The 25,497-nt window shown below is 35.7% G+C and overlaps 1 protein-coding gene across 2 annotated transcripts in view; it reads right to left on the bottom strand.

The window, feature by feature from the left end:
* Nucleotides 1–230: 230 nt before the first annotated feature.
* The window catches only part of LOC139899082 (two-component response regulator ARR17-like), a 43,711-nt gene continuing 18,444 nt past the window's right edge, over nt 231–25,497 (bottom strand). For both annotated transcript variants that reach the window (XM_071881899.1, XM_071881900.1), the window contains exons 2-5: nt 1,215–1,294; nt 808–885; nt 619–689; nt 231–522 (exon numbers count right to left, since the gene is read on the bottom strand). In XM_071881899.1, coding sequence (XP_071738000.1) covers nt 399–522; nt 619–689; nt 808–885; nt 1,215–1,294 — 353 coding nt within the window. In that variant the 3' untranslated portion in view covers nt 231–398. The remainder of the gene's footprint in view (nt 523–618; nt 690–807; nt 886–1,214; nt 1,295–25,497) is intronic.

Genomic DNA, 25,497 nt, shown 5'->3' with positions numbered 1-25,497 from the left:
TATGTTTTGACCAGAGGTGGTAAAATAGGTTGGGTCAAGTGGTCAAAATGAGTAGTTTGTTATATACCTGTCAGCTCGCCTTAGCCCATTAACAGTGTTTTCTCCTTTAGTTTTTTTATATTTAACTAATAATGTCAAGATATTTCCTAGAAACATGTTTCATGTTACCTAAATGCAATGCAACACAAGTTAGCATCAATAGAAAAAAAAAAAAAAAAAAAATCTGCCATTTGTGTCCATAAATACTCATTAGCGTCATGATCAAGAATTATCCAATGAGAAATATCATCATAAACTACAGATAGTTTTCTAATGTCCAAATAACCCTTACCTAATTGTTTCTCATATTGAAGTGGTTGACTTTTGTTCCTGCAATTGTAATAGTAACTACTGATTGTTTATCTTCCTATGCAAATCCTTCCCCTAATTGGTTGCGTGAACTGCAAATGACATCTTAATTTCTTAACGTCAGACGGTTTGAGAGGTTTTAGGATGAACTCTTGTGCTCCTTCTTTTAAACACCTATATGCATCAACATATTTCAAAATACAAACATACATGAAATCTTGAATTATTATAACTGGATTATTAGTCTGCAATAAATTTAATGGTGATTACTTCTCAATTCGAGTTGGGACATTTTCAGACGATACTACAATTACTGGGATCTCTTTCATACCTGATGATTCCTGTTATAAAAGATTAGAGTCAGATAACAAGAGAGCAATTAAATTAAACATGTGATAACCTATGATGTGTTTGAATGTGATTTTTTTCCTACGGAAACATATGTAAGGCAAACATTACCTTAACCTTTTTAAGGAGATCATATCCTGTCATTCCAGGCATACAGTAATCCGTAACAACCAAATTTATCTTTGGGCCCTGTCACCAGATAAAACATACATATTTTTCCGTAAACAATTTGTTATTGGAGGTATGTTATTTAGGACTTAGGGCAGTTGGTTTTTTTAAAGGCAAACTCACACAACCACCTATACACACCACGAAATATCCTAAGCAGGACTCGAACCCTCAACTTTAAGATTGTAAGGGTGACCTCGATACCGCCAAGCCATTGGCTCTTTGGTGGGCAGTTGCTTTTTTAAATAGTTGTAGAGATACAATTGTAATAAGAATTATGTTCACATGTCAATTTGCGAATTTACTGTTTCAACACAACAACAATGTGGAAAGATCAAACAGAAACTTACTTGGTAGTTGATGTTGGTATGTCTGTTTTCTCCATGACCCAAAAGCTCCAAGGCCTTCTGTCCGCTTTCTGCTGTAGTCACTGCCACAAACATAAGAATGGTTATAGTAATAGCTAAGAGGTGACAATCTAAACCCAAACCCGTATTGGTTATGGTATTAAGTTTCTTTATGATAATGATGTTTCCCCATTCTCTGGTACAGGGAAGACTGGTCTTGTTTCTAAGACAGACACTAAGATATACATTAAATTGATTTACATTCTCCATATATACATACGTTGACTAACAATTTTGCAAGACAGTGGTTAATTATATGATATAATTTTCATTATATAAACATCATAGTGTACATATATAGATGTTTAATGATTCCGTTATCTATTACTATTTATTTTTCTTTTAATTAATGAATATAGTGTAGAATCGTTTTATCCTAAATTTATTTTTCTTTTAGTTAATGAATAAAGTGTAGGATCCTTTTATCCCAACAATAGGTCCGACATATAAGCCTCACGGCTTCAACTTTTTCTAATCAGATTGTTCCAAGAAGCTTTCACCAATCAAGAAACCAAGCCACACATGCTCTACCGATTTTTTATACAGCCTGTTAATTTCTTTCGACGAACCACAATATCAAAGTTGAAGCTACTACCGTAGCTATGATACCATTGTCGAATCGCTTTTAGCGATACAACAGGCCGATATAAGTTTTTTGACCATCGTTGACCGGTTCTTTGACCGTCATTGACCGACGCTTATGAGCGAATCTAGACAATTAGATCTGCATGTTTGACCGTCATTGACCGAGTTGGGATTCAAGAAATCGGGAGACTAGTGGAAACGAGATCTCGCCAAGATTTTCCAAAATTAACAACACAAGTTCCCTAGTACTATAAAACTGATTAGTGATAGGGAGAAGTTCCCATAAGAAATAAAAATAGATTTTCCAACATTTTAAATATTTAGTTTATATATTAATATACACTTGCAGACTTGCTAATTAAGAAATACAAATAGATAGGTAAGTGTGAGATTGACAACACAAAAAGAACGTGAAAAACATGAAATAAATAATGCATGGTCCTAATAATAATGCGGCGAACATGAGAGGTACATGTGAACTTGGGGAGCGTTTTAAGCGTAGGGGGGGGCTATACCAAGAACTTGCTGCTGTAATGCCAGCTAGTTTCCTTTCACTTTCAAATCTTACTACAAATCTTCTCATTTTTTAAAATAAATAAACAAAAACCAACATGTGACACCCTTTAGTTTAAAACAGTACTTAAAGTATCCAAGTATATCACGACTGCATATACCAAACTTGCATATCAATGTGAAAGGTATTTAACACTACACTAATTCAGTATCGTGTTTAATAACCTTATCATCTTTCGTAGAGTTCATATTTCTAAATTTTACAATTGGGTATTATCGTAGTGTAGTAAGCTTAGATTTAACTTTTAATATGAGACTGATAAGTTCCAGCCGTAATCTAGATTTTTCTAGATGTTCAAAGCAGCCGGTTGAAGAAGCAAAGTTGGAAACAATTACGGCTAGCTAACTTTGACAACTCATATGAAAATATTCAAATTGGAAACAATGACGGCTAGTAGCCAACTTTGACAACACATGGAAGTAGCAAAGTTGAACACAGTGACGGCTAGCCACCATTTTGCGTTCACACCATCTCACCTCCTCAAACTTTTCTTATAAATAGGGGTGTAAGCCTCATTTGTAATTCATTGACAAAAAGTGTGATCACAGCCTAGTTAGTGTGTGTGAGATGTGTGTAATCCTACCAAGAGTGAATACATCCCTAGAGAGTGGTGAGAATTCCTAGTGTGTTAATTTGAGAGTTTTTTTTTTTTATTTGAGTTTTGTAATACTCTGTAATCTATTCTTGTGAGTAATAGAGTTTTTTCTCTCAAATTTGTGTCGACCAACGTCCAACCGATCTCCTCTCATATTCACAACAAGTGGTATCAGAGCTAGGTTAGAGGCGTTGGTCGAGTTTTCTGAAGTTTTCAACCCCGTTTGTGTTGAAAAATTATTTCTAAGGTGATAATGACCACGGAAGAGTCAGGATCATCTTCCGGAACCATGATTATGCTCACTGCCACCAACTACACGCTGTGAAAACCTCGGATGGAAGATCTCCTCAGCTGTAAGGATTTGTTTGACCCCATTGAATTAAAGGGTACAAATCCTGATTCCGCCAAAGAGAAAGAGTGGAAGAAGTTAAATCGAAAAACTATTGGTCAGATCCGTTAATGGATTGATCATAGTGTCTTCCACCATGTTACACAAGAGACAAACACATATGTCCTCAAAAAAGTTGGAGGACATATACCAGGCCAAGACTGCTCGGAATAAAGCCATGTTGATGAGGCGTTCAGTCAACATGAAGCTTAAAAGTGAAACTTCAGTTGCCGAGCGTACCAGTGAGTTCCAGAGCTTGGTCAACCAGTTATCGTCTGTAGAGATGCCTCTTGGCGATGAAGTTCAGGCGCTATTGTTACTTAGTTCTCTTCCCGATAGTTGGGAAACGCTGGTAGTAACACTCAGCAACTCAGCCCCGATATGACAACCCGGAAATTTCTGACTAAATTTAAACCTAACTTTTATATGATTCCGACGATTCACGAACCATTATTTATAAATAATTAAGTATTAATATTAATTTGTTATATCAATATTATTATCATTATTTATTTACCATTAATAATAATATTATTATTATTAATATTATTATCATTATTATACTTGATATTAATTATTATCATTATCATTATTAAAAATGATAATTTATCATTTTTATTATTATTATTATTATTATAATTATTATTATTATTATTATTATTATTATTATTATTATTATTATTATTTTTGTATTAATATTATTATTATTAATATAATTATTATTAATACTAATTCTATTATTATTAAAAGTATTATTATTATTAATTAATTATTAATATAAATATAAATTAGGTATGTATTATTATTATAATAAATTAGGTATTATTAGGTAATCTATTTTTTTTATTTCATAATCCTCCAGCTTTATTTTTTTTAATTATTTTAATCCCCTACTGGTTTTAATTTTGTTCTTTAACTGATCGTGATATATGCTTTTTCTTTTTTTATCCATCGTGATATACTTTTATTTTATTTTTTTATATTTTTTCTTCCTCCTTGAATTGAATTAGTCGACCCATTTAGGTTATATAAATCGATCCAATCAAAGTTAAACGAATCATTCAACATCATATTATATATATCATCACTGCAATTCATGAAAAATAAATCAAATTTAAAGGAAAACCGTTCGCTACCTCTGTTCTTGAACTCAATAATCAAAAGCCTGATTTCGTAATGTTTTTCAAAATGTGTTAATGCAGAGTTGTTAGTAATTATTCCTTCAAACTATCTGCAAAATCTTAAGTCCCAATTCCTCAAATCGAATCTTAATTTTGGAGTCAAAGTTATTTTACAAAAAGTCAAATTTTCACATTTCGTTTTATAATCTTTGTCTATAACGTCCTCAAAATCAAAATCAAATTTTTTTTTTTTTTTTTTACAAAAATGCTGCGACAGCAGCAGTAACTGCACTCTTTTTTTATTTTTTTATTTTTTTTATTTTTTTGTTTTCTGTTAATCACGATATCACAGAAGATCGATTAATGTTTCAAATCCAAATCGTAAAGTGTTGTTATGATTTGCTTCGCGGTCGTTTGAGTTTAGAAGAAGAAGATGAAAAGGGAAACCATATAATAAGGGATAAATATAAACGGGGTGGGGGTTTTAATCAGAAAAGTAACGGCAGAGCAGATGGTTAAGTATGTTTTCGGGTTAGCGAGAGGTCACGGGTTCGAGTCCCGTTCATGGCATATTTTTTTAGGAAAGCTTTGTTGTTGTTGTTGTTGTTGTTGTTGTTGTTGTTGTTGTTGTTGTTACCGCCGCCGTCGCCGTGGTCGTGGTTGTTGTTGTTGTTAAGTAATAGTATTATTATTGTTACTATCATTATTATTACAAGTATTATCATTTAAAAATTATTAGTATTATCTAATATTATTATTATTAGTAGTATTATTATTGTATTATTACTAATTTTATCATTTTAAATATTATTATCATTATTAACATTATGATTATTATTATTATTATTATTATTATTATTATTATTATTATTATTATTATTATTATTATTATTATTATTATTATTATTATTATTATTATTATGAAAATAACACAATTTATTAATATTAGTATTAGTATCATTTTATAATTAATAATACTATTATTATCATTTTTAACATAAGTATAATTAATATTATTAGTATTGTTATTATTAAAATTATTATCGTTATTATCATTTTTACAAAAATTAACATTTTTGCTATCATCAAAACTATATTATTATTATTATTATTATTATTATTATTATTATTATTATTATTATTATTATTATTATTATTATTATTATTATTATTATTATTATTGTTATTGTTATTATTATTATTATTATTTTTAAAACCTTATTATGATTATTATCATTTTTACTACTAGTATTATTATTGCTATTACAAAATAATACAGCTCTTTATTCATTATCATTATTAAAATCATTTTATCAAACAAATACTTATACATAGAATATATATATAAGCATATATATATAGAAATATATAACAAGTGAAATAATATATATAAAAGTATATGTGTTAATATATATACTTGATATAGGTTCGTGAATTCGAGGACAACTCTGCCCTTGTTCAGTGCCATCATATGCATATTTACTACAAACTATCATATCGTATCGTGAGTTTTCATAGCTCCCTTTTTATATATATTTTTGGGCTGAGAATACATGCGCAACTTTTATAACTGTTTTACGTTTAGACACAAGTACTCGATTATTATTTATGCTGAATACGTGCTTTGTCATGCTAAATCCTCACCGTAATATCGTTAATTGCTTGGTATAACGCAAACTTAATTATGGTGAATAGATATATTGAGAGTAACGTCTCTAACCATTTGACCTCTGGTCTTTGGTTACATAATAATGATTCAAACTGACACTGACTGTTCAAGGTGTCTCGGGGTAAAATTCTGTTTAGTCGCGATATTACAAACTGCAGCAACTCTTTTTAGATTGATATGATGGGTATCAATCAACTTTAAACTAAATCTTTTGGTCTATATCTATTACTGAAATCATTATTTATGACAAACCTATGAACTCACTCAACCTCGTGTTGACTTTTTAAAGCATGTTTATTCTCAGGTACTTAAATATTGCTTCCGCTGTATATCTGCTGCTTTGATGATGATTTCTTGCCATGCTTGGAGCCTTCATGCATTACTTACCAATTCATCTAAAAACATTTAATGTTTTTGTGATGACCCGGAAATTTCTGACCAAATTTAAACTTAATCTTTGTATGATTAACATTTTCGACACGATAAGCAAAGTCTGTAAAACTGAATCTCAAAATTTTTGAACTAATTTTATATATTTAAATACCCTTCGGTTATTTTCGACGATTCGAGAACAATTATATGTAAATAGATACATATATACTATAACATGAAAAGGTAACAATGTATTAATTGTTTGATACCGTACATTAAACTTATTGGTTTAAATATCTATTTGAATGTATATGATAAGTTGAAATATTTATTATTAAAATTTATTTATAAATAACTTCCAATGTGTATTTAAAAACTGATTTATGTATATTAAAAAGATATATACATATATATAATAAACAGTTAACTAAAGCGTTTAAGATGAACCAGTTAAACACTAATTTGTTACAGTGTTTTCAAATTGCCACATTACTCAAAATGCTACAGTGTTTTCGAAAATCACTATTTGCTACAGTGAATTGCTACAGTAAAATTTGACTTTGCTACAGTAAAACGCTATTATAAAAATGTATTTTAACAAATAGCGAGACGATGATTTATAGAAGTAAATGACCAAAACACTCGAAAGTTTAAGATACACTTTGAGTGATATAATTAAGGGATAATTTAAGGCTATTGATAAGGCTAAAAAGGAACATATATTTCATAGCATTATCCCCCAAGAAAGACAGGATTTTAGTTGTAATTGTTCCATATTCAAGTAATATTCGTTTATATTTAATAAGTGCGAAGACAAAAGGCGAAAACGAAGAATTGAAAACGGAAAGGTCCAAAATGCTCAAATGTACAAGATACAATTAAAAAGGTTCAAATTATTGATGAAGAACGTCTAAAAAATGACAAGAGTACAAGTTGCGGAACGCAAAGTACACGATATAAAATAGTACGCAAGGACGTCTGAAAATCCGGAACCGGGACCCGAGTCAAGAAGAAACGCCCGACGCAACGGACCAAAAATATCTAGTCTACTATGCACAAGAATAAAATATAATATATAAATAATTATATTAATTATTTATATATTTATATTTATTTTATATTATGTCGACAAGCTAGGAGCCAAAACAATGTGAGCTGTCCCTGGTCCTCATGCGAGTCGCATGGCCAGAAGGCCATTTCCATGCGAGTCGCATGACTCCAGATTTCAGGCCACATCTATAAATTTCAGTGTTTTCGCTCGATTTAAATCACACACATACACAAATATATATATATACTCCGTAATATTATTTATTATTATTATTATTATTATTATTATTATTATTATTATTATTATTATTATTATTATTATTATTATTATTATTATTATTATTAATAAGATTATTATTAATCTTATTATTTTTTATTATTATTAGTGTTATTATTTTTGCGATACAAAAATAATAATGTACAAAAAATATTACGACGGAGTGCTGTCCAAGTAATTTTCAAAATGAGTTTTCGAGCAAGCTAGAGCTAAGGAAATTATGGGTTATTGCCAAGGAGGTTATGGGTAATGTTCGGGGGTATTTTTTTGTGAATCAAACCTCGTGTTTATCATCTCCGATGCGTCTACGTGCTTTCCTACAATATTGTATATCAATATTTAACTGTGAGTTTCATATGATCCCTTTTACTCAATATATTTTTGGGCTGAGAATACATGCGACTGTTTATAAATACTAAAAATACTAGATTTATATGCGTGAGTTTCATAAGATCCCTTTTACTCTCTACATTTTTGGGCTGAGAATACATGCAAATGTTTTATTAAGCGATATACAATATTTATATGTGTGAGTTTCATATGCTTCCTTTTTAATTGCTTTTGCAATCTATATTTTTGGGCTGAGAATACATGCACTTTATTTTAAACGCAATGGATACAAGTACATACTAAATTCTACACTGAGTTTGAACCGAAAATCCCTTAGCTTTGGTAACTAGTAACTGCCAGTTATAAGAACTGGTGGGCGCGAGTAGTAGTATATGGATCCATAGGGCTTGACATCCCCGTCCGAGCTAGAGCACTAGCCTTTTAACGGACGTATGCTATTTGAGAAGCGTACACGTTGGTTTGCGTGTATTATTAAGATGATTATACAAAGGGTACAAATAATATAAGCATTAAAGTTTAGTTACCAGGGTGCTCAATTTTGTAGAACCGATTGATAAACGTTTCGGATGAAACAACTGAAATCTTATGATCCACCTTTTATGTAAAACCTATTGATAACGTTTTAAATAAAACAACTGAACTTTTGTAATCCACATTGATATACGGATTATGTGTAATATTAAAACTATGAACTCACCAACCTTTGTGTTGACACTTGAAGCATGTTTATTCTCAGGATTCTAGAAGTCTTCCGCTGTTTGCTTATACGTGATACAAGATATGTGCTTGGAGTCATACATGCTATATACAAGAAACTTGCATTCACCAAACCATTACCATGTATCTTATTTTGACTGTATTGTCAACAGATGTATTATTGTAAACCATTAAATGGTGATTGTCTATACGTAGAAATCATCAGATGTTAAAAACCTGGAATTTATATATTCATTTATGAAATACCTTTTCAAACGAATACAATGTTACAAAATGTATCACATAGAGGTCAAATACCTCGCAATGAAATCAATGAATGACGTGTTCGTCCATATGGATTTGGAGCGATCGTCACAGTTTTAAATACAATGTAATCTATTTATCTTCCGCTGCAAAACTCAATAAAACGTCTCATATAGAGTCGTTCTCGTTTATACAACTGTGATTTGATATAATTAGTCACAAATACCCTAGGCCCTATTTTGGGGTGTGACACCCGAATAGCAAACTTACCATGTCAATGATCAAGGATGCCTTATTCAGTGAAGAGGCAAGGAGAAAGAACATGGGCACAGATCAGACTCATGTCTGTCACCGAGAATCAGGAGAGACAACGAATGAGTAGCAAAAACAAATGGAGAGGTAGAAGCAAGAGCAGGGGCAGGTCTGCTAATAGTAGAAAACCAATATATAAATGCTATCATTGTGGATTAGAGGGACATATGAAGAAGAACTGCTACAGATTGAAAGAGGAACAAGATCAGAGCAGTTCACAGCCGAAGAACAAGGGTGGAGAAACATTAGTGACTATCTCTGTGATGTAGCTTATTGTTTAACCCATGATGAGACATGGCTTCACGTCTCACGAGAAGACACGGAATAGGTGGTAGATGCTGCAGCTTCCTACCACGTGACTCCATACAAGGAATATTTCACAACATACAAAGCTGGTGACTTTGGAGCTGTGAAGATGGAAAATTCCAGTTCCGCTAAGATTTTCGGAATTGGTGATGTGAAGATAAAGACAAGTTCCAGGAGCACAATCACTCTGAAGGATGTCCGCCATGTGCCAGATCTTCGGCTGAATCTACTTTCTGGAGTAGCTTTAGACAAACAAGGCTATGATAGTCATTTCTGTAAAGGCACATGGAAATTGTCAAGAGGCGCTATGATAGTCGCTCGATGACACATTTGTGGCACACTATACAAAACTCATGTGAAGATTTGCACAGACAGCCTTAATGTTGCAGAAAATGAGGCTTCACAAAATTTATGGCACTAGAGACTCGGTCACATGAGTGAGAAAGGGTTGTCTACCCTAATAAAGAAGGAGCTTATCAATGTAGACAAGGATGTTGCGCTAGATCCTTGCAATCATTGTCTGTTTGGTAAGCAACATAGAGTCTCGTTTAATTCATCTTCAACGAGAAGATCAGAGTTACACAGTCTGGTGCACTCTGATGTTTGCGGTCCCTTGGAGGTTGAATCAACTGGCGGTAACCGATACTTTCAAACGTTTATTGATGATGCTTCTCGAAAGGTGTGGGTATATTTCTTGCGGACGAAGGACCAGGTTTCGATTACTTCAAACAGTTCGATGTCATGGTAGAACGTGAGACAGGAAAGAAGTTAAAGTGTCGTTCGATCCGACAACGGCGGTGAATACTCTTCCAGGCAGTTCGATGCTTATTGCAGATCATATGGCATCCGACATGAAAAGATAGTTCCACGTATCCCTCAACACAATGGTATAGCAGAAAGAATGAACCGAACAATCATGAAACGTGTTCGGAGAATGCTCAGTATGGCTAAGCTGCCAAAGCCATTCTGGGGAGAAGCAGTCAGAGCCGCATGTTACTTGATCAACCGATCTCCATCAGTACCATTAGATTTTGAAGTTCCGGAGAAACTTTGGCCTGGAAGGACCCATCATACTCTCACTTAAAACTATTTGGATGTTTGGCGTACGCACATGTATCCAAGGAGCTCAGACAGAAGCCGAATGTAAAGACTACTCCATGCATATTCATAGGCTATGGAGATGAAAAATTTGGATACAGATTATGGGATCCAAAGGAGAAAAAGGTGATCAGAAGTAGGGACGTGGTGTTCCATGAAAGCCATACAATAGAAGATATTGAAAAGTCCACAATATCTCAGAAGACAAATGTTGCTGCTCAGGTGCCAGAGGCAACAACGGAATCATTCATGAAAAATAAATTTTCAGTGCACGAAGAAATACCAGAAGTAGAAGATAATGAGGAAAATGACGGTGCTGAGCAGGGGGAGCCACAACCTCGTCTGCCAGACGTTCCAGAACCATCACAAGGCCAAGATGATGGTGGATCTCCTCAGAATATTCCAGAAGTTCGTAGATCTGAACGAAGCCGGATTCCATCGAGTAGATATCCAGAATCCGAATACCTTCTACTTACTGAAGATGGAGAACGGAGAGTTTTAATGAAGCAGTAACTCATAAGGATAAAGAAAAATGGTTGCTCGCAATGCAGGATGAGATGGATTCTCTGCAGAAAAATCAAACTTATGAGATTGTAGAACTTCCACACGGGAAGAAGGCACTGAAAAACAAATGGGTGTTCAAGCTGAAAAATGACGGCAGTGGAAAAGTGGTGAAATACAAAGCACGGCTTGTAGTCAAAGGATTCCAACAGAAGAAATGGATTGATTTTGACGATATATTTTCACCAGTAGTCAAGATGACTTCAATTAGAGTCATACTTGGATTGGTCGCAAGTATGGACTTGGATGAGACGACCCGTCCTAATCCATAAGGACGAATACAATAACATATGATTACATTGCGAGGTATTTGACCTCTAAATGATACATTTTACAAACATTGCATTCATTTTTAAAAGACAAACTTTCATTTCATCGAAAGTTAACAGGCATGCATACTATTTCATATTATATCAACTATCAATGACTTAATAATAATCTTGTTGAACTTAACGACTCGAATGCAACGTCTTTTGAAATATGTCATGAATGACTCCAAATAATATGTTTAAAATGAGCAAATGCACAGCGGAAGATTTCCTTAATACCTGAGAATAAACATGTTTTAAAAGTGTTAACCAAAAGGTTGGTGAGTTCATTAGTTTATCATAATCAATCATTTCCAATAATATAATAGATCACAAGATACTCATATTCTGAAAACAATCTGTGCAGGTCTGCTCACTGCTGTAAAAATCATTCATATGAAGAACACTGGATGGGAATACCGAAAATGCAAAACAATCACACCAGCGGTAGCTAATGCATCGTGCAATGCAAAAATTTCTCACCCATGGTAGCTAATGTAACCAAGATGTAAAACAATCTCACCAACGGTAGCTAATGCATCGTGCAATGCAAAAATTTCTCACCGATGGTAGCTAATGCAATCATTATAGAAATCGAACCATTTATCAAGATGCAAAACAATCTCACCAACGGTAGCTAATGCATCGTGCAATGCAAAAATTTCTCACCGATGGTAGCTAATGCAACCAAGATACAAAACAATCTCACCAACGGTAGCTAATGCATCGTGCAATGCAAAAATTTCTCACCGATGATAGCTAATGCAATCTTTATAGAAATCGAACCACTGAATCCAAATAATTCTATCATAGAATGTAGTTTTTAGTACTTGTGTCTATTTCGTCAATCATTTATAAAAGCAGTTCATGTATTCTCAATTCAAAAATATATCTCAAAAGCATTTAATAAAATAGTTATAAAAGCAGCACATGTATTCTCAGTCCCAAAATGTAAAGAGTAAAAGGGAATCAAATGAACTCACAATACTGTATTTCGTAGTAATTATGCATATGATGGCATTGGACAAGTGCAAGGTTGGCCTCGGATTCACGAACCTATATCAATTGTATATTTATTAACACATATAATGGAAATTACATAATTTCATTTATTACTATATATTATTTATGTTTTTGTAGTTATATAGAATTTATATTAATTTCCATTTAAAAACGTATACTTATATTATATTTTAAATTATATGTTATATATATTTATTTTGTATTTAAAATGATTAATATCTATACATTTAGTTATATTATAAAATATCATTAGTTTGTTCTATGTAAGTATTTATATAAATAATGTTATTATTTTTGATACATAGTTGTATGAAATATTGATATAATTCTAGTATATGTAATATGTATAATTAATGTACAAAATATTTATTTGTTAGAATGATAGTTTGATAATATTGATTTACTAATAATAATAATAACTTTATTAATAATGATAATACTAATAACAAAAATGAAAATGATAACTTTTAATAATAAAGATACTAATAATGTTATTAATGATGATAACAATCATAATAATACCGATAATAATAATAACTATAATAATAGTAATTTTTATTACTAATGATAATGATATAGTTGTAATAATAATAATGATGATAAAAGTAATAATAATGATAATAATAATAATAATAACAATAATATTCATAATACTTAATAATAATAATACTAATAACAATAATAATTTTCATAATACTTAATAACAATAATAATTTTCATAATACTTAATAATAATAATAATACTTAATAACAATAATGGATTTTCCAACGTTTATTTATTAATAATTATTATTATTAATACGTGTGATTAAACGAATGTATGTTATTACATTTACATGTTGCCATGATTGCCCGTACTTGACTTTAATTGCCCGAAACGTCTTCGTGACACGCGAAACTTACACGAATAATATTTTCAAGTATTATTTACATTCATGATTAAGTTTTATTAATCATTTTATTTAACTAAAGTTGTTAGTTAATTACTTGGGCCTTTACTAGTGTTAGTGGACCTTTACTTGAATTATCACTTAATTGGACTTGGGCTCACTTTAATGGACTTGATTAGCCCACCCTACTTCTTATATGGACTTAACTAGCCCACTAAGACATGTAAGTATTACTTGTAAGTGTAACTAGTTAGTTAAGTCACCTTGGAATCTAGTTAACATATAATCCCCATGCACATACCTCCATTAACCAACTTTGTAAGACTTTACCATGCATGGACTAGTGGTTCTTCTCCTCCTCCCTTTCCTCTTCCCAACCGTCGGCTCACTAGTATTGAGGGGATTTTTTGTTTCAAATTTCATTACTACATACACTTGTATTCTCTCATTTTCAAAACACACACTTACTAGCTTTCAACTTTTCTCTCTTTTCTCTCTAAACTTTGTAAGTTACAAGACTTCTTTCTCTTCTTTTTCTCCCTAAAAACCGAACCCACGAACACACATATCATCATCATCTCTTGTTCTTTGATTATTGTTTTGTTGTTTGTTGTTGTTATTACTTACTTACTAGTTGTTATTTATTATTTACTTACTAGTTTCAAGAATCAAACTTACTAGTTTCATTCTTCTTTTATCTTGTTTTTACAAGAACACTCAAGAACATAAACTTACTACTTTATGTTCTACACTTAATGTATCAAAAGATTGTAAGTTCATAGTTGTTAAACTCATACTTGTAATTCATGTTAGTAAACTTTAAAGTTTACTTTCTTAAAGATCAAACTTTGGTTTGAATCTTTAAAGTATGAACAACAATGAACTAGTTACTTGTTTACTTAGTTTATGTCTTCATTTTATGCACTTTAATTTCTTGTTTGTTGGTTGTTATTGGTCAAATGTTACTAGTTAACTTTGATCTCATTTCTCTTGAACTAAAAGTTAACTTTACTAGTTCAAGAACATGTAAATGAAACTGTTTAATTATAACTTTGTACACTTATGTTTGATCTAGACTTTTGGGTCTAAGATCTTCAAGATCTAACTAAGAACTATGTTCTACAACTTAAGATCTTGTTTACATAAGTCTACTTTCAAGTTCATAACTTAATATTACTTTTATAACTCATGTAGGTGTTAAATCTAAGACTTTGATGCAACTTTGGTTCATCAAACTTCATACAACTCTTAAGTGAGTTGTGATATACATCTTAGACTTACACTAGTGTCTTGATAAGTCAAACTTGCTTAATATTACTTTTACATTTCATGTATGTGTTGAATCTAAGATTTTGATGTAACTTTGGTTCATCAAAACACTTGCAACACTTAAGTGAGTTGTGCTTCATGTCTTAGACTTACACTTGGGTTATGATGGTCAAACCTTGGTGAAAATGATGCAAACACATTAACGAGTTGTACACTTGAAGCTATATGCATCAAGGATGAGAACCGTGATAAGCATCGAGCACCAAGACCACCGGAACCCACTATTTTTCTGTTTTCTGTCTTCTGCCTACTGTTTTTCTGGGTTCTGTAACAGACCAGTACACCTGGGCTACTGTAACCTTGATTTTCAGATATATCTTTTCGAGTAGATAACTTTTCATATAGGACTCGTCTTAATCCGAGTTACGGTTTAGGATTTATGGCCCTCCGATCGTCACTATGTCCATTTAACGTTGTGCTGAAAATTCTGACCTACTCGAACTTAGACCGTCACCACGGTCAAACGAAGACGAGTTTGCTTCTGTAATTTTTACCACACTTAAAGGACTCATAGATGGAGCCATGGCCACTGGTCTCACCTTATTTCAGTAAGTGTAGAGGCCGTGGTGACTGACCGAACTCAGCCTTTGTTTTAAACTACTTTCATAAACGAAACCTACTTTACACCTTTTGTTTGATGATGAATGATGATGACCTTTAAGACCTTATTTACATACTTTTAAACCTATTCGGACGATTTACTGACTTAGTACTATTTGACTTAGGTTGAGGACCCGTTTGGACAACCTTCATTACTTGCTTACTTTCCGAGTCATACTTTACAGCTACTTTATCATTGTGAGTTATAGCATTCCCTTTTTACTTTAACTTATTTTGGGAACTGAGAATACATGCGGATTTTATGTTTTACATACTAGGCACGAGTACTTAAACTTATATATGTGTGGGTTATACAACGGCATAAACATTCCCTTTAGCTCGGTAACGTTTAATCATTGGTTTTTGAACCGTGAACGCGAATCTTAGATATGGATCCATAGGGTTTGACATCCCCACTCGGGCTAGTAGCGCTAGCATTTAACGAGTGTTTAATACTTCGTAAACATACGCACTTGCCAAGTGTACTTTCAGGGGTTATAAACGTTAAGTTAGTTACCAAGTGCCCACGGTTAACATATACTTTATCATACTGTTTTGAAACGCTCTTTGTAGCACTGAAATCTCGTGGCCTACCTTACATACTGTTATACTTAAACTATAGCTCACCAACCTTTGTGTTGACGTTTTTAAGCATGTTTTTCTCAGGTGCTTAAGGTTATTTGCTTCCGCTGTCGTGCTAGTCTTGCCGTAGACACCCGCTGCTCTAGTGTTATCACCGCATGAACTGTTTATCTTGCATTCAAACTTTAATACTTTTGAACTATGTTGTGTAACGACCTAAGGGTCACATACATTTATTCATGCTTGCTATTCGTAGAAGCATACTGTTGGTGTAAAACATTTGATGTCGGTTATGACGTCACCTTTTTATCGTGAATGCAACTTCTTTTATTACAGCATATAGTAATTAACCTTGTAATGATCCTGTTGTTGATGATTCGTACACGATGGTTTTGTACGGGGCATCACATTTGGTATCAGAGCATTGGTTGTAGGGAATTAGGTTGCATTAGTGAGTCTAAGACCGACCCGAGTAGGATTCACTAATAGGACTAATCTACAATTTGCTAGTTTACGTGTTTCTGCTGAACTTACTGCATGCTATATGCCATATGCTACTACATGATTTCACTGCTGTATGATATTACTTGCTTTCGATTGCATGCTACTTCTGTACGATACGTTATTATTGTCATGCTACTTATTGTTATACATGATTTAAACTGTTGGCCTAATACGTGCTTGCTTTATGACTTACTGACATGGAAAATTTATTTTTCCTTGTTCAGATGTCGGATGTTCCACCTGCTATCGTTTTGGGCAGTTTAGACTCGTCAGCCACCCTACCTGCTGCTGCTGCTGCCGACACACCGATCCCGATACGCACCAGTGACCCCGGCGCTTCGTCTTCCAGAGCTAGTAGTAGTGCGCCGGCACCAGTGGCTACTATTGACGGACACGTGGACCCTACGGAGATTCCAGCTCCGTCTGCTCCCGGACCCTCGGAGCCACAGGCCCGCATCGGTGGTGTTGTGATTCCCGCGGAGTTCGGGGAAGGGCCATTCCGTAACCATATGCGCATGCCGTGCCGACGCGCTCCTAATGGACGTTTAGTGCCGTGCCGATTCCGCTAGGCAGATACAGACAGATGATGGCCGCCCATGGACGGCCAGTTCAGCCACCCGTACAGCCACCACATGATTCGGATGACTCATCATCCGCCGATTCTTCATCAGATGACTCTTCCTCAGACGACTCCAGTGATGATGAGGACCCTGCTGATGTACCTATTCAGCCACCCTCCACCCCGCCGAAGAAGCGGTATCGCTTTGACGGTACCATCATTCCGGGGATCAACGGAGGACGAGCCTTCACTGACGCGTTTGGTCGACGTCGTAGGGTTACTGCTCGTAAGCGGCTTGTGCCGTACCCTGCCGACCCACAAGTGCATAAGACACCCCGTTACGTACTGACTATTTCTGGAGCCGAAACATCTGCACCCCGTTTCGTGCGGTCTGCACCACCCGCACCACCGGCACCACCTGCACCGCCTGCCCCACCATCTCCCTCTAATGAGGAACTGAGGAGGGAGGTGGGAATCCTCCGAGCTCGGGTTACTGAGCTCGAGGAGCAGTTGGCTCAGGTTTTAGACATCCTACACCCACCTTCACCGTAGGACCTTTTGTATTAGATTTCATGATGTAATCTAGTTGTAGTTTATTGTATTACTCATGTATTGTACGGACTTATTCAGATATATGAAACTTATTATTAATGAATGGAAACTTTGTGATGTTACTTTTTGCACGAGTGTTCTATTTACTTTACTGTATGGTGTTTTGCGGTACTTGTATCAACTTGCGTTACTTAATTAACATGTGTTGTGCTGTTTACATGTTGGTTGTTATATACTATATTATTATATATTGAATGCTGGATTTTGACTTGAGTCAAAACGTTTGTATAGAACACCATGGCTAACGGTCGATCCACACCTACTGCTGCTCAAATTGAAGAGATGATCCAAGAACGTGTAGCCGCAGCCATTGCGGAAATGCAACCCCAAGCTCCACCGCCACCGCCACCACCACCGGTTATTCAACCCGTTCGAAATGGGTGTACTTACAAGGAATTCCAGAGCTGTAAACCACATAACTTCAGCGGCACCGAGGGACCGGTTGGTCTCACCAGATGGTTCGAGAAACTTGAATCAGTATTCCGAGTTAGCAACTGTTCAGAGGACAATAAAACCAAATTTGCTTCTTGCACGCTATCTGACGGCGCGCTCACGTGGTGGAACAAAATGGCACAGGCACAAGGCATTGATGAGGCGTATGCTACGCCATGGGAAGAATTTAAGTGTGCCATGATTGAGGAGTATTGTCCGAGAACCGAAATCCAAAAGATGGAAATGGAATTCATGCAGTTAAAGGCCGTTGGGAACGACCTTGATGGTTACAACAGGAGATTTTTGGAACTAGCCCTGATGTGTCCGACAATGGTCACCCCAGAATTCAAGCGAATGGATAGGTACTTCTGGGGACTCCCTAAATCCATCAAGGGAAACGTCACCTCGTCCAAACCACCAAATGTTCCCGAAGCGATGCGCATGGCGCATACTTTAATGAATCAAATAACCATCGATGAACCGGAGAAAACTAAGTCTGAAGCGAGTACTAGTGAGAAGCGCAAATGGGATAACCACAACCACAGCAGCAGCAGCAGCAGCAACAACAACAACAACAACAACAACAACAACAACAGCGGAAGGAACTATGAACAGAACCCGGCGAAACGACATGAGGGTTTCAGAGGAAACAACAACGGTGGAAACCCCAACCCCAACAACAATACCAACTCCAATCCGAACTACAAGGGAACCTTACCACAATGCAAACGGTGCTACAAACACCACACTGGGTATTGCAATGTTGTTTGTGAGAAGTTCCAACGGACTGGGCATGTTGGAAAAGACTGCAAGGTCACCACTTTGAATGGGAAGCCGAACCCCACAGGGCCGAGGAAGTGCTACGAATGCGGGCAGACAGGCCATTTCAGAAATGCGTGACCAAATAAGAGAAAAGATGGCGGACCACCGCGCGCTAGAGCTTTCAATGTTAATGCAAGGGACGCACGCGAAAACCCCGACTTGGTGACAGGTATATTCAAAATCAACAATCTTTTAGCTTCTGTCTTGTTTGATACTGGTGCGGATAGAAGTTATGTATGTAGACATTTTTGCGATAAGATTAATTGGTCATTAGTCCCGTTAAAAGAGAGTATGCTTGTCGAGGTCGCCAATGGAAAACTTGAGAAAGTTGACCATATTAGTCGAGGAGCTATTATCAACATAGCTGGTGCAGATTTCGAAATTGATTTGATGCCTATCAAATTGGGAAGTTTTGACGTGATCGTCGGTATGGATTGGTTGAGTAAGATAAGGGCCGATATTATCGGTGGAGATAAAGCACTTCGTATACCACGCGAAGATGGCGAGCCACTGGTTATCTATGGAGAGAGATGTACCTCGAAGTTGAACCTCATTAGTTGCGTGAAAGCGCAAAAGATTATGAAGAAGGGACGTCTTGCTGTCCTAGTGCATGTGAAAACAGTAGAAACTGAGGTGAAGAGCGTGAACGGCGTTCGAATTGTGAACGAATTTTCCGATGTCTTCCCTGAAGAATTGCCTGGATTACCGCCGCCGAGAGCAGTAGAGTTTCAAATTGATTTAGTGCCAGGAGCTGCACCTGTAGCTCGCGCACCTTATAGACTCGCACCTTCCGAGATGCAAGAATTACAGAGCCAACTACAAGAACTACTTGACCGTGGATTTATCCAACCAAGTTTCTCGCCTTAGGGCGCACCTGTGTTGTTTGTAAAGAATAAGGATGGATCCTTCCGTATGTGTATCGACTACCGTGAACTCAACAAATTGACAATCAAGAATCGGTATCCTCTTCCACAAATTGATGATCTTTTTGATCAACTACAAGGATCGAGCGTTTACTCAAAGATCGATTTACGATCCGGTTATCACCAGTTGAGGGTGAAGGAAAGTGACGTGATGAAGACTGCATTCAGAACCCGTTATGGTCATTATGAGTTTCTCGTGATGCCATTCGGTTTGACATATGCACCTGCCGTGTTCATGGAACTCATGAATCGTGTCTGCAAGCCATACTTGGATAAGTTTGTTATCGTCTTCATAGATGATATCCTCATCTACTCTAAGAGCGAAGAAGAGCATGAGCAACACCTCCGACTAGTACTTGAACTCCTGAGACAAGAGCAACTTTACGCCAAATTCTCCAAGTGTGAATTTTGGTTGAAGGAAGTACAGTTTCTGGGTCATGTTGTGAGCGACCAGGGTATCAAAGTTGATCCCGCCAAGATTGAAGCTATCAGCAAGTGGGAGACCCCCACTACTCCGACACATATTCGCCAATTCCTAGGTCTCGCCGGTTACTACCGAAGGTTCATTGAAGGATTTTCTCTGATTGCGCGTCCTTTGACCGCACTGACTCACAAGGGCAAGAAGTTCATTTGGGAACCCGCACACGAATCAGCATTTCAAACTTTGAAGAAGAAGTTAACCACCGCACCTATCCTATCACTTCCTGAGGGCAGTGAAGACTTTGTTGTTTATTGCGATGCTTCGAAAAGTGGTTTTGGTTGTGTGCTGATGCAACTTCTTTTATTACAGCATATAGTATTTAACCTTGTAATGATCCTGTTGTTGATGATTCGTACACGATGGTTTTGTACGGGGCATCACATTTGGTATCAGAGCAACTTCTTTTGTACTGATGCAACGATCAAAAGTTATTGCTTACGCCTCCCGCCAATTGAAGATTCACGAGCGGAACTACACTACTCACGATCTTGAACTTGGAGCCGTTGTCTTTGCACTCAAATTGTGGAGACACTATTTGTATGGAACTAAGAGTACTATCTTCACCGATCACAAGAGTCTCCAGCACATCTTCGATCAGAAGCAACTGAATATGAGACAGCGTCGATGGATCGAGACGCTCAACGACTACGATTGTGAACTCCGTTATCATCCTGGCAAGGCCAATGTTGTAGCTGACGCTTTGAGCCGAAAGGAGAGGACGGCACCTCTTCGTGTTAGGGCTCTGAACATCACCATTCATTCGAACCTCAACAGCCAGATCAGAGTAGCCCAAGATGAGGCTCTCAAGGAGGAGAATATATCTCACGAACATTTGAACATTCTTGTCTCTCGATTCGAGGTTAGGGAGTCTGGACTCCGATGTTATGCCGGAAGAATTTGGGTACCTTATTATGGAGATCTACGGAACCTTATACTTGATGAAGCACACAAATCGAGATACTCAATTCATCCTGGAGCGGGCAAGATGTACCACGACCTTAAAGAACAGTATTGGTGGCCGAATCTTAAGAAAGACGTTGCAACTTATGTTGCGAAGTGTTTGATTTGCTCGAAGGTTAAAGCCGAGCATCAGAGACCTTCTGGGTTACTTCAACAGAAATCCCACAATGAAAGTGGGAAAGGATCACAATGGATTTCATCACCAAGCTACCAAAGACGGTGGGCGGATACGATACTATTTGGGTTATTGTTGACCGCCTTACCAAATCTGCACACTTTCTAGCGATGAAGGAAACGGATACAATGGAGAGACTTGCTCAATTATATATCAAGGAGGTTGTATCTCGTCATGGTGTACCTTTATCGATCATCTCGGATCGCGATCCCCGTTTTGCTTCTAGATTTTGGCGTTCTTTGCAAGAAGCCATGGGAACTCGTCTTGACATGAGTACTGCTTATCACCCTCAGACTGATGGGCAAAGTGAACGAACGATTCAGACCTTGGAGGACATGTTGCGTGCATGTGTCATTGATTTTGGAAAGGCCTGGGAAAGACATTTGCCATTAGCCAAATTCTCGTACAACAACAGTTATCACTCAAGCATTAATGCCGCACCTTTTGAAGCATTGTATGGTCGCAAGTGCCGATCTCCTATTTGTTGGGCCGAAGTAGGCGAAAAGCAAATCACCGGACCCGAGGTAGTCCATGAGACAACGGAGAAGATTGCTCAGATTCAAGCTAGACTTAAGACTGCCCGTGATCGCCAAAAGAGCTATGCTGATCTTAAACGTAAAGACTTTGAATTCAACGTTGGTGATCGTGTAATGTTGAAGGTTGCACCTTGGAAAGGTGTGATTCGCTTTGGAAAACGTGGAAAGTTAAACCCACGATACATTGGTCCTTTTGAAATCTTGGAACGTGTTGGACCCGTTGCTTACCGTTTGGATCTACCAGCATAATTGAGCTCAGTTCATCCTACCTTCCACGTGTCAAACTTGAAGAAGTGCCTTGCTGCACCTGAACTTATCATACCACTTGAAGAACTTACGATTGACGACAAACTTCACTTTGTGGAAGAACCTGTTGAAATTATGGATCGTGCGATCAAAACTTTGAAACGCAACAAGATTCCGATCGTCCGAGTACGATGGAATGCCAAACGAGGACCTGAGTTTACCTGGGAGCGAGAGGATCAAATGATGCGGAAGTATCCTCACCTTTTCCCGACTCCTCCATCTACCTCAGCTTAAAATTTCGGGACGAAATTTTCTTTAACAGGTGGGTAATGTAACGACCCTGGATTTTCCAACGTTTATTTATTAATAATTATTATTATTAATATGTGTGATTAAACGAATGTATGTTATTACATTTACATGTTGCCATGATTGCCCGTACTTGACTTTAATTGCCCGAAACGTCTTCGTGACACGCGAAACTTACACGAATAATATTTTCAAGTATTATTTACATTCATGATTAAGTTTTATTAATCATTTTATTTAACTAAAGTTATTAGTTAATTACTTGGGCCTTTACTAGTGTTAGTGGACTTTTACTTGAATTATCACTTAATTGGACTTGGGCTCACTTTAATGGACTTGATTAGCCCACCCTACTTCTTATATGGACTTAACTAGCCTACTAAGACATGTAAGTATTACTTGTAAGTGTAACTAGTTAGTTAAGTCACCTTGGAATCTAGTTAACATATAATCCCCATGCACATACCTCCATTAACCAACTTTGTAAGACTTTACCATGCATGGACTAGTGGTTCTTCTCCTCCTCCCTTTCCTCTTCCCAACCGTCGGCTCACTAGTATTGAGGGGAGTTTTTGTTTCAAATTTCATTACTACATACACTTGTATTCTCTCATTTTCAAAACACACACTTACTAGCTTTCAACTTTTCTCTCTTTTCTCTCTAAACTTTGTAAGTTACAAGACTTCTTTCTCTTTTTTTTCTCCCTAAAAACCGAACCCAAGAACACACATATCATCATCATCTCTTGTTCTTTGATTATTGTTTTGTTGTTTGTTGTTGTTATTACTTACTTACTAGTTGTTATTTATTATTTACTTACTAGTTTCAAGAATCAAACTTACTAGTTTCATTCTTCTTTTATCTTGTTTTTACAAGAACACTCAAGAACATAAACTTACTACTTTATGTTCTACACTTAATGTATCAAAAGATTGTAAGTTCATAGTTGTTAAACTCATACTTGTAATTCATGTTAGTAAACTTTAAAGTTTACTTTCTTAAAGATCAAACTTTGGTTTGAATCTTTAAAGTATGAACAACAATGAACTAGTTACTTGTTTACTTAGTTTATGTCTTCATTTTATGCACTTTAATTTCTTGTTTGTTGGTTGTTATTGGTCAAATGTTACTAGTTAACTTTGATCTCATTTCTCTTGAACTAAAAGTTAACTTTACTAGTTCAAGAACATGTAAATGAAACTGTTTAATTATAACTTTGTACACTTATGTTTGATCTAGACTTTTGGGTCTAAGATCTTCAAGATCTAACTAAGAACTATGTTCTACAACTTAAGATCTTGTTTACATAAGTCTACTTTCAAGTTCATAACTTAATATTACTTTTATAACTCATGTAGGTGTTAAATCTAAGACTTTGATGCAACTTTGGTTCATCAAACTTCATACAACTCTTAAGTGAGTTGTGATATACATCTTAGACTTACATGTAACATCCCGCGTTTTTCCGTTAAATTTAATTTTAACACCGTCTTTTTTTTTTTAAAAAACATAATCTTTCGTATTTAAATTAATAGTTTCCGTGAGTAACGTTCATTATATTCCCGCTATTTAATTTTGACATCACTCGTTTACTCGAGCGTTTTTCAAAATATCCGTTCGGTAAAATCCCGCACCCGCTTCTAAACTCGAGGGACTAAAATTGACACGGGGCAAACTAGTTGACTAGGTCAACTAGTCCACCCCAATCACCACCATTCAATCACCTCCATCTCTCTCTCTCTTTCTCTCTAGCAAGAACACACACACAAACACCCAATTCAATCATTCATCATCTAAATTCGATCTAGGAGGCTTACAACAAAACAAATTACATATTTGGAATCCTCTCTTCATCCTCTACAATTTGATACCAACTTCATCTCGTTTGGGTAACATTTCTAACACTCTAGATTTCTCTAAATTCGTGTTTTTGATTTGAAATGGTGTTAGTTAGTGTCTATGGCTCGTGTCTAGCATGAATATATGATTTACTTGCTCGATTTGTTGTTTTGAGTAACTAGTTTGAACATTTGAAATGGGTTTGCTTAATCTTGCATTTTGGAAGATTAAATGTTGTTTGATTGTTAAAGTTCATGTTTTAATTGTGTTACTAGTATCACTAGCTTCGTTTTGATGCGTAGGTTGATTAAGAAAACTTCAAACACATGATTATTGATTTTTGTGAATTTTGGTTAGGGTTTGATAGACTTTGAAATGAACTTTTGTTGTGTTGAATGCTTGTTAATGTTGTTAGTAAGTGTTTAGACACATTGTATGCTTAATTACCTTCGGAACGGCATATCGTATGTGTAAATTGGATTCCCGAATCATAAAATACGTTTTACGAACTTGAAACTTTGAAAATGGACTTTTATTGATCACTTGATGAGATTTCGGCTATTGTAAATGATGTTTGTGATTGATGAATTGTGTTTAGTTGTATTCCTTGTAAAAATACCTTTCCGATGATATAAGATACATGTTCTAATTGTTTGCGGATCATAAAATGTGATTGTTTGTATTTTGGTTCGTGACTTGGACCATTTTTCTGCAAACTGCATGATTCCCAGGTATTGCGCGCCGCGCATTTACCCGCGCGCCGCGCAGAATCAGAGATCCCAGATGTTTGCCTTCTTGGTTAGTTCTGACCAGAAATTGCACTTGGGTGCGCGCCGCGCAACCCAGTGCGCGCCGCGCATATGCCCAGCTCATTTT

Source organism: Rutidosis leptorrhynchoides, chromosome 3 (genome assembly GCF_046630445.1).
Source record: "Rutidosis leptorrhynchoides isolate AG116_Rl617_1_P2 chromosome 3, CSIRO_AGI_Rlap_v1, whole genome shotgun sequence".
Lineage (NCBI taxonomy): Eukaryota > Viridiplantae > Streptophyta > Magnoliopsida > Asterales > Asteraceae > Rutidosis > Rutidosis leptorrhynchoides.
Note: the sequence above shows the minus strand (reverse complement) of the source record. Positions and strands in the feature narration are given on the sequence as shown.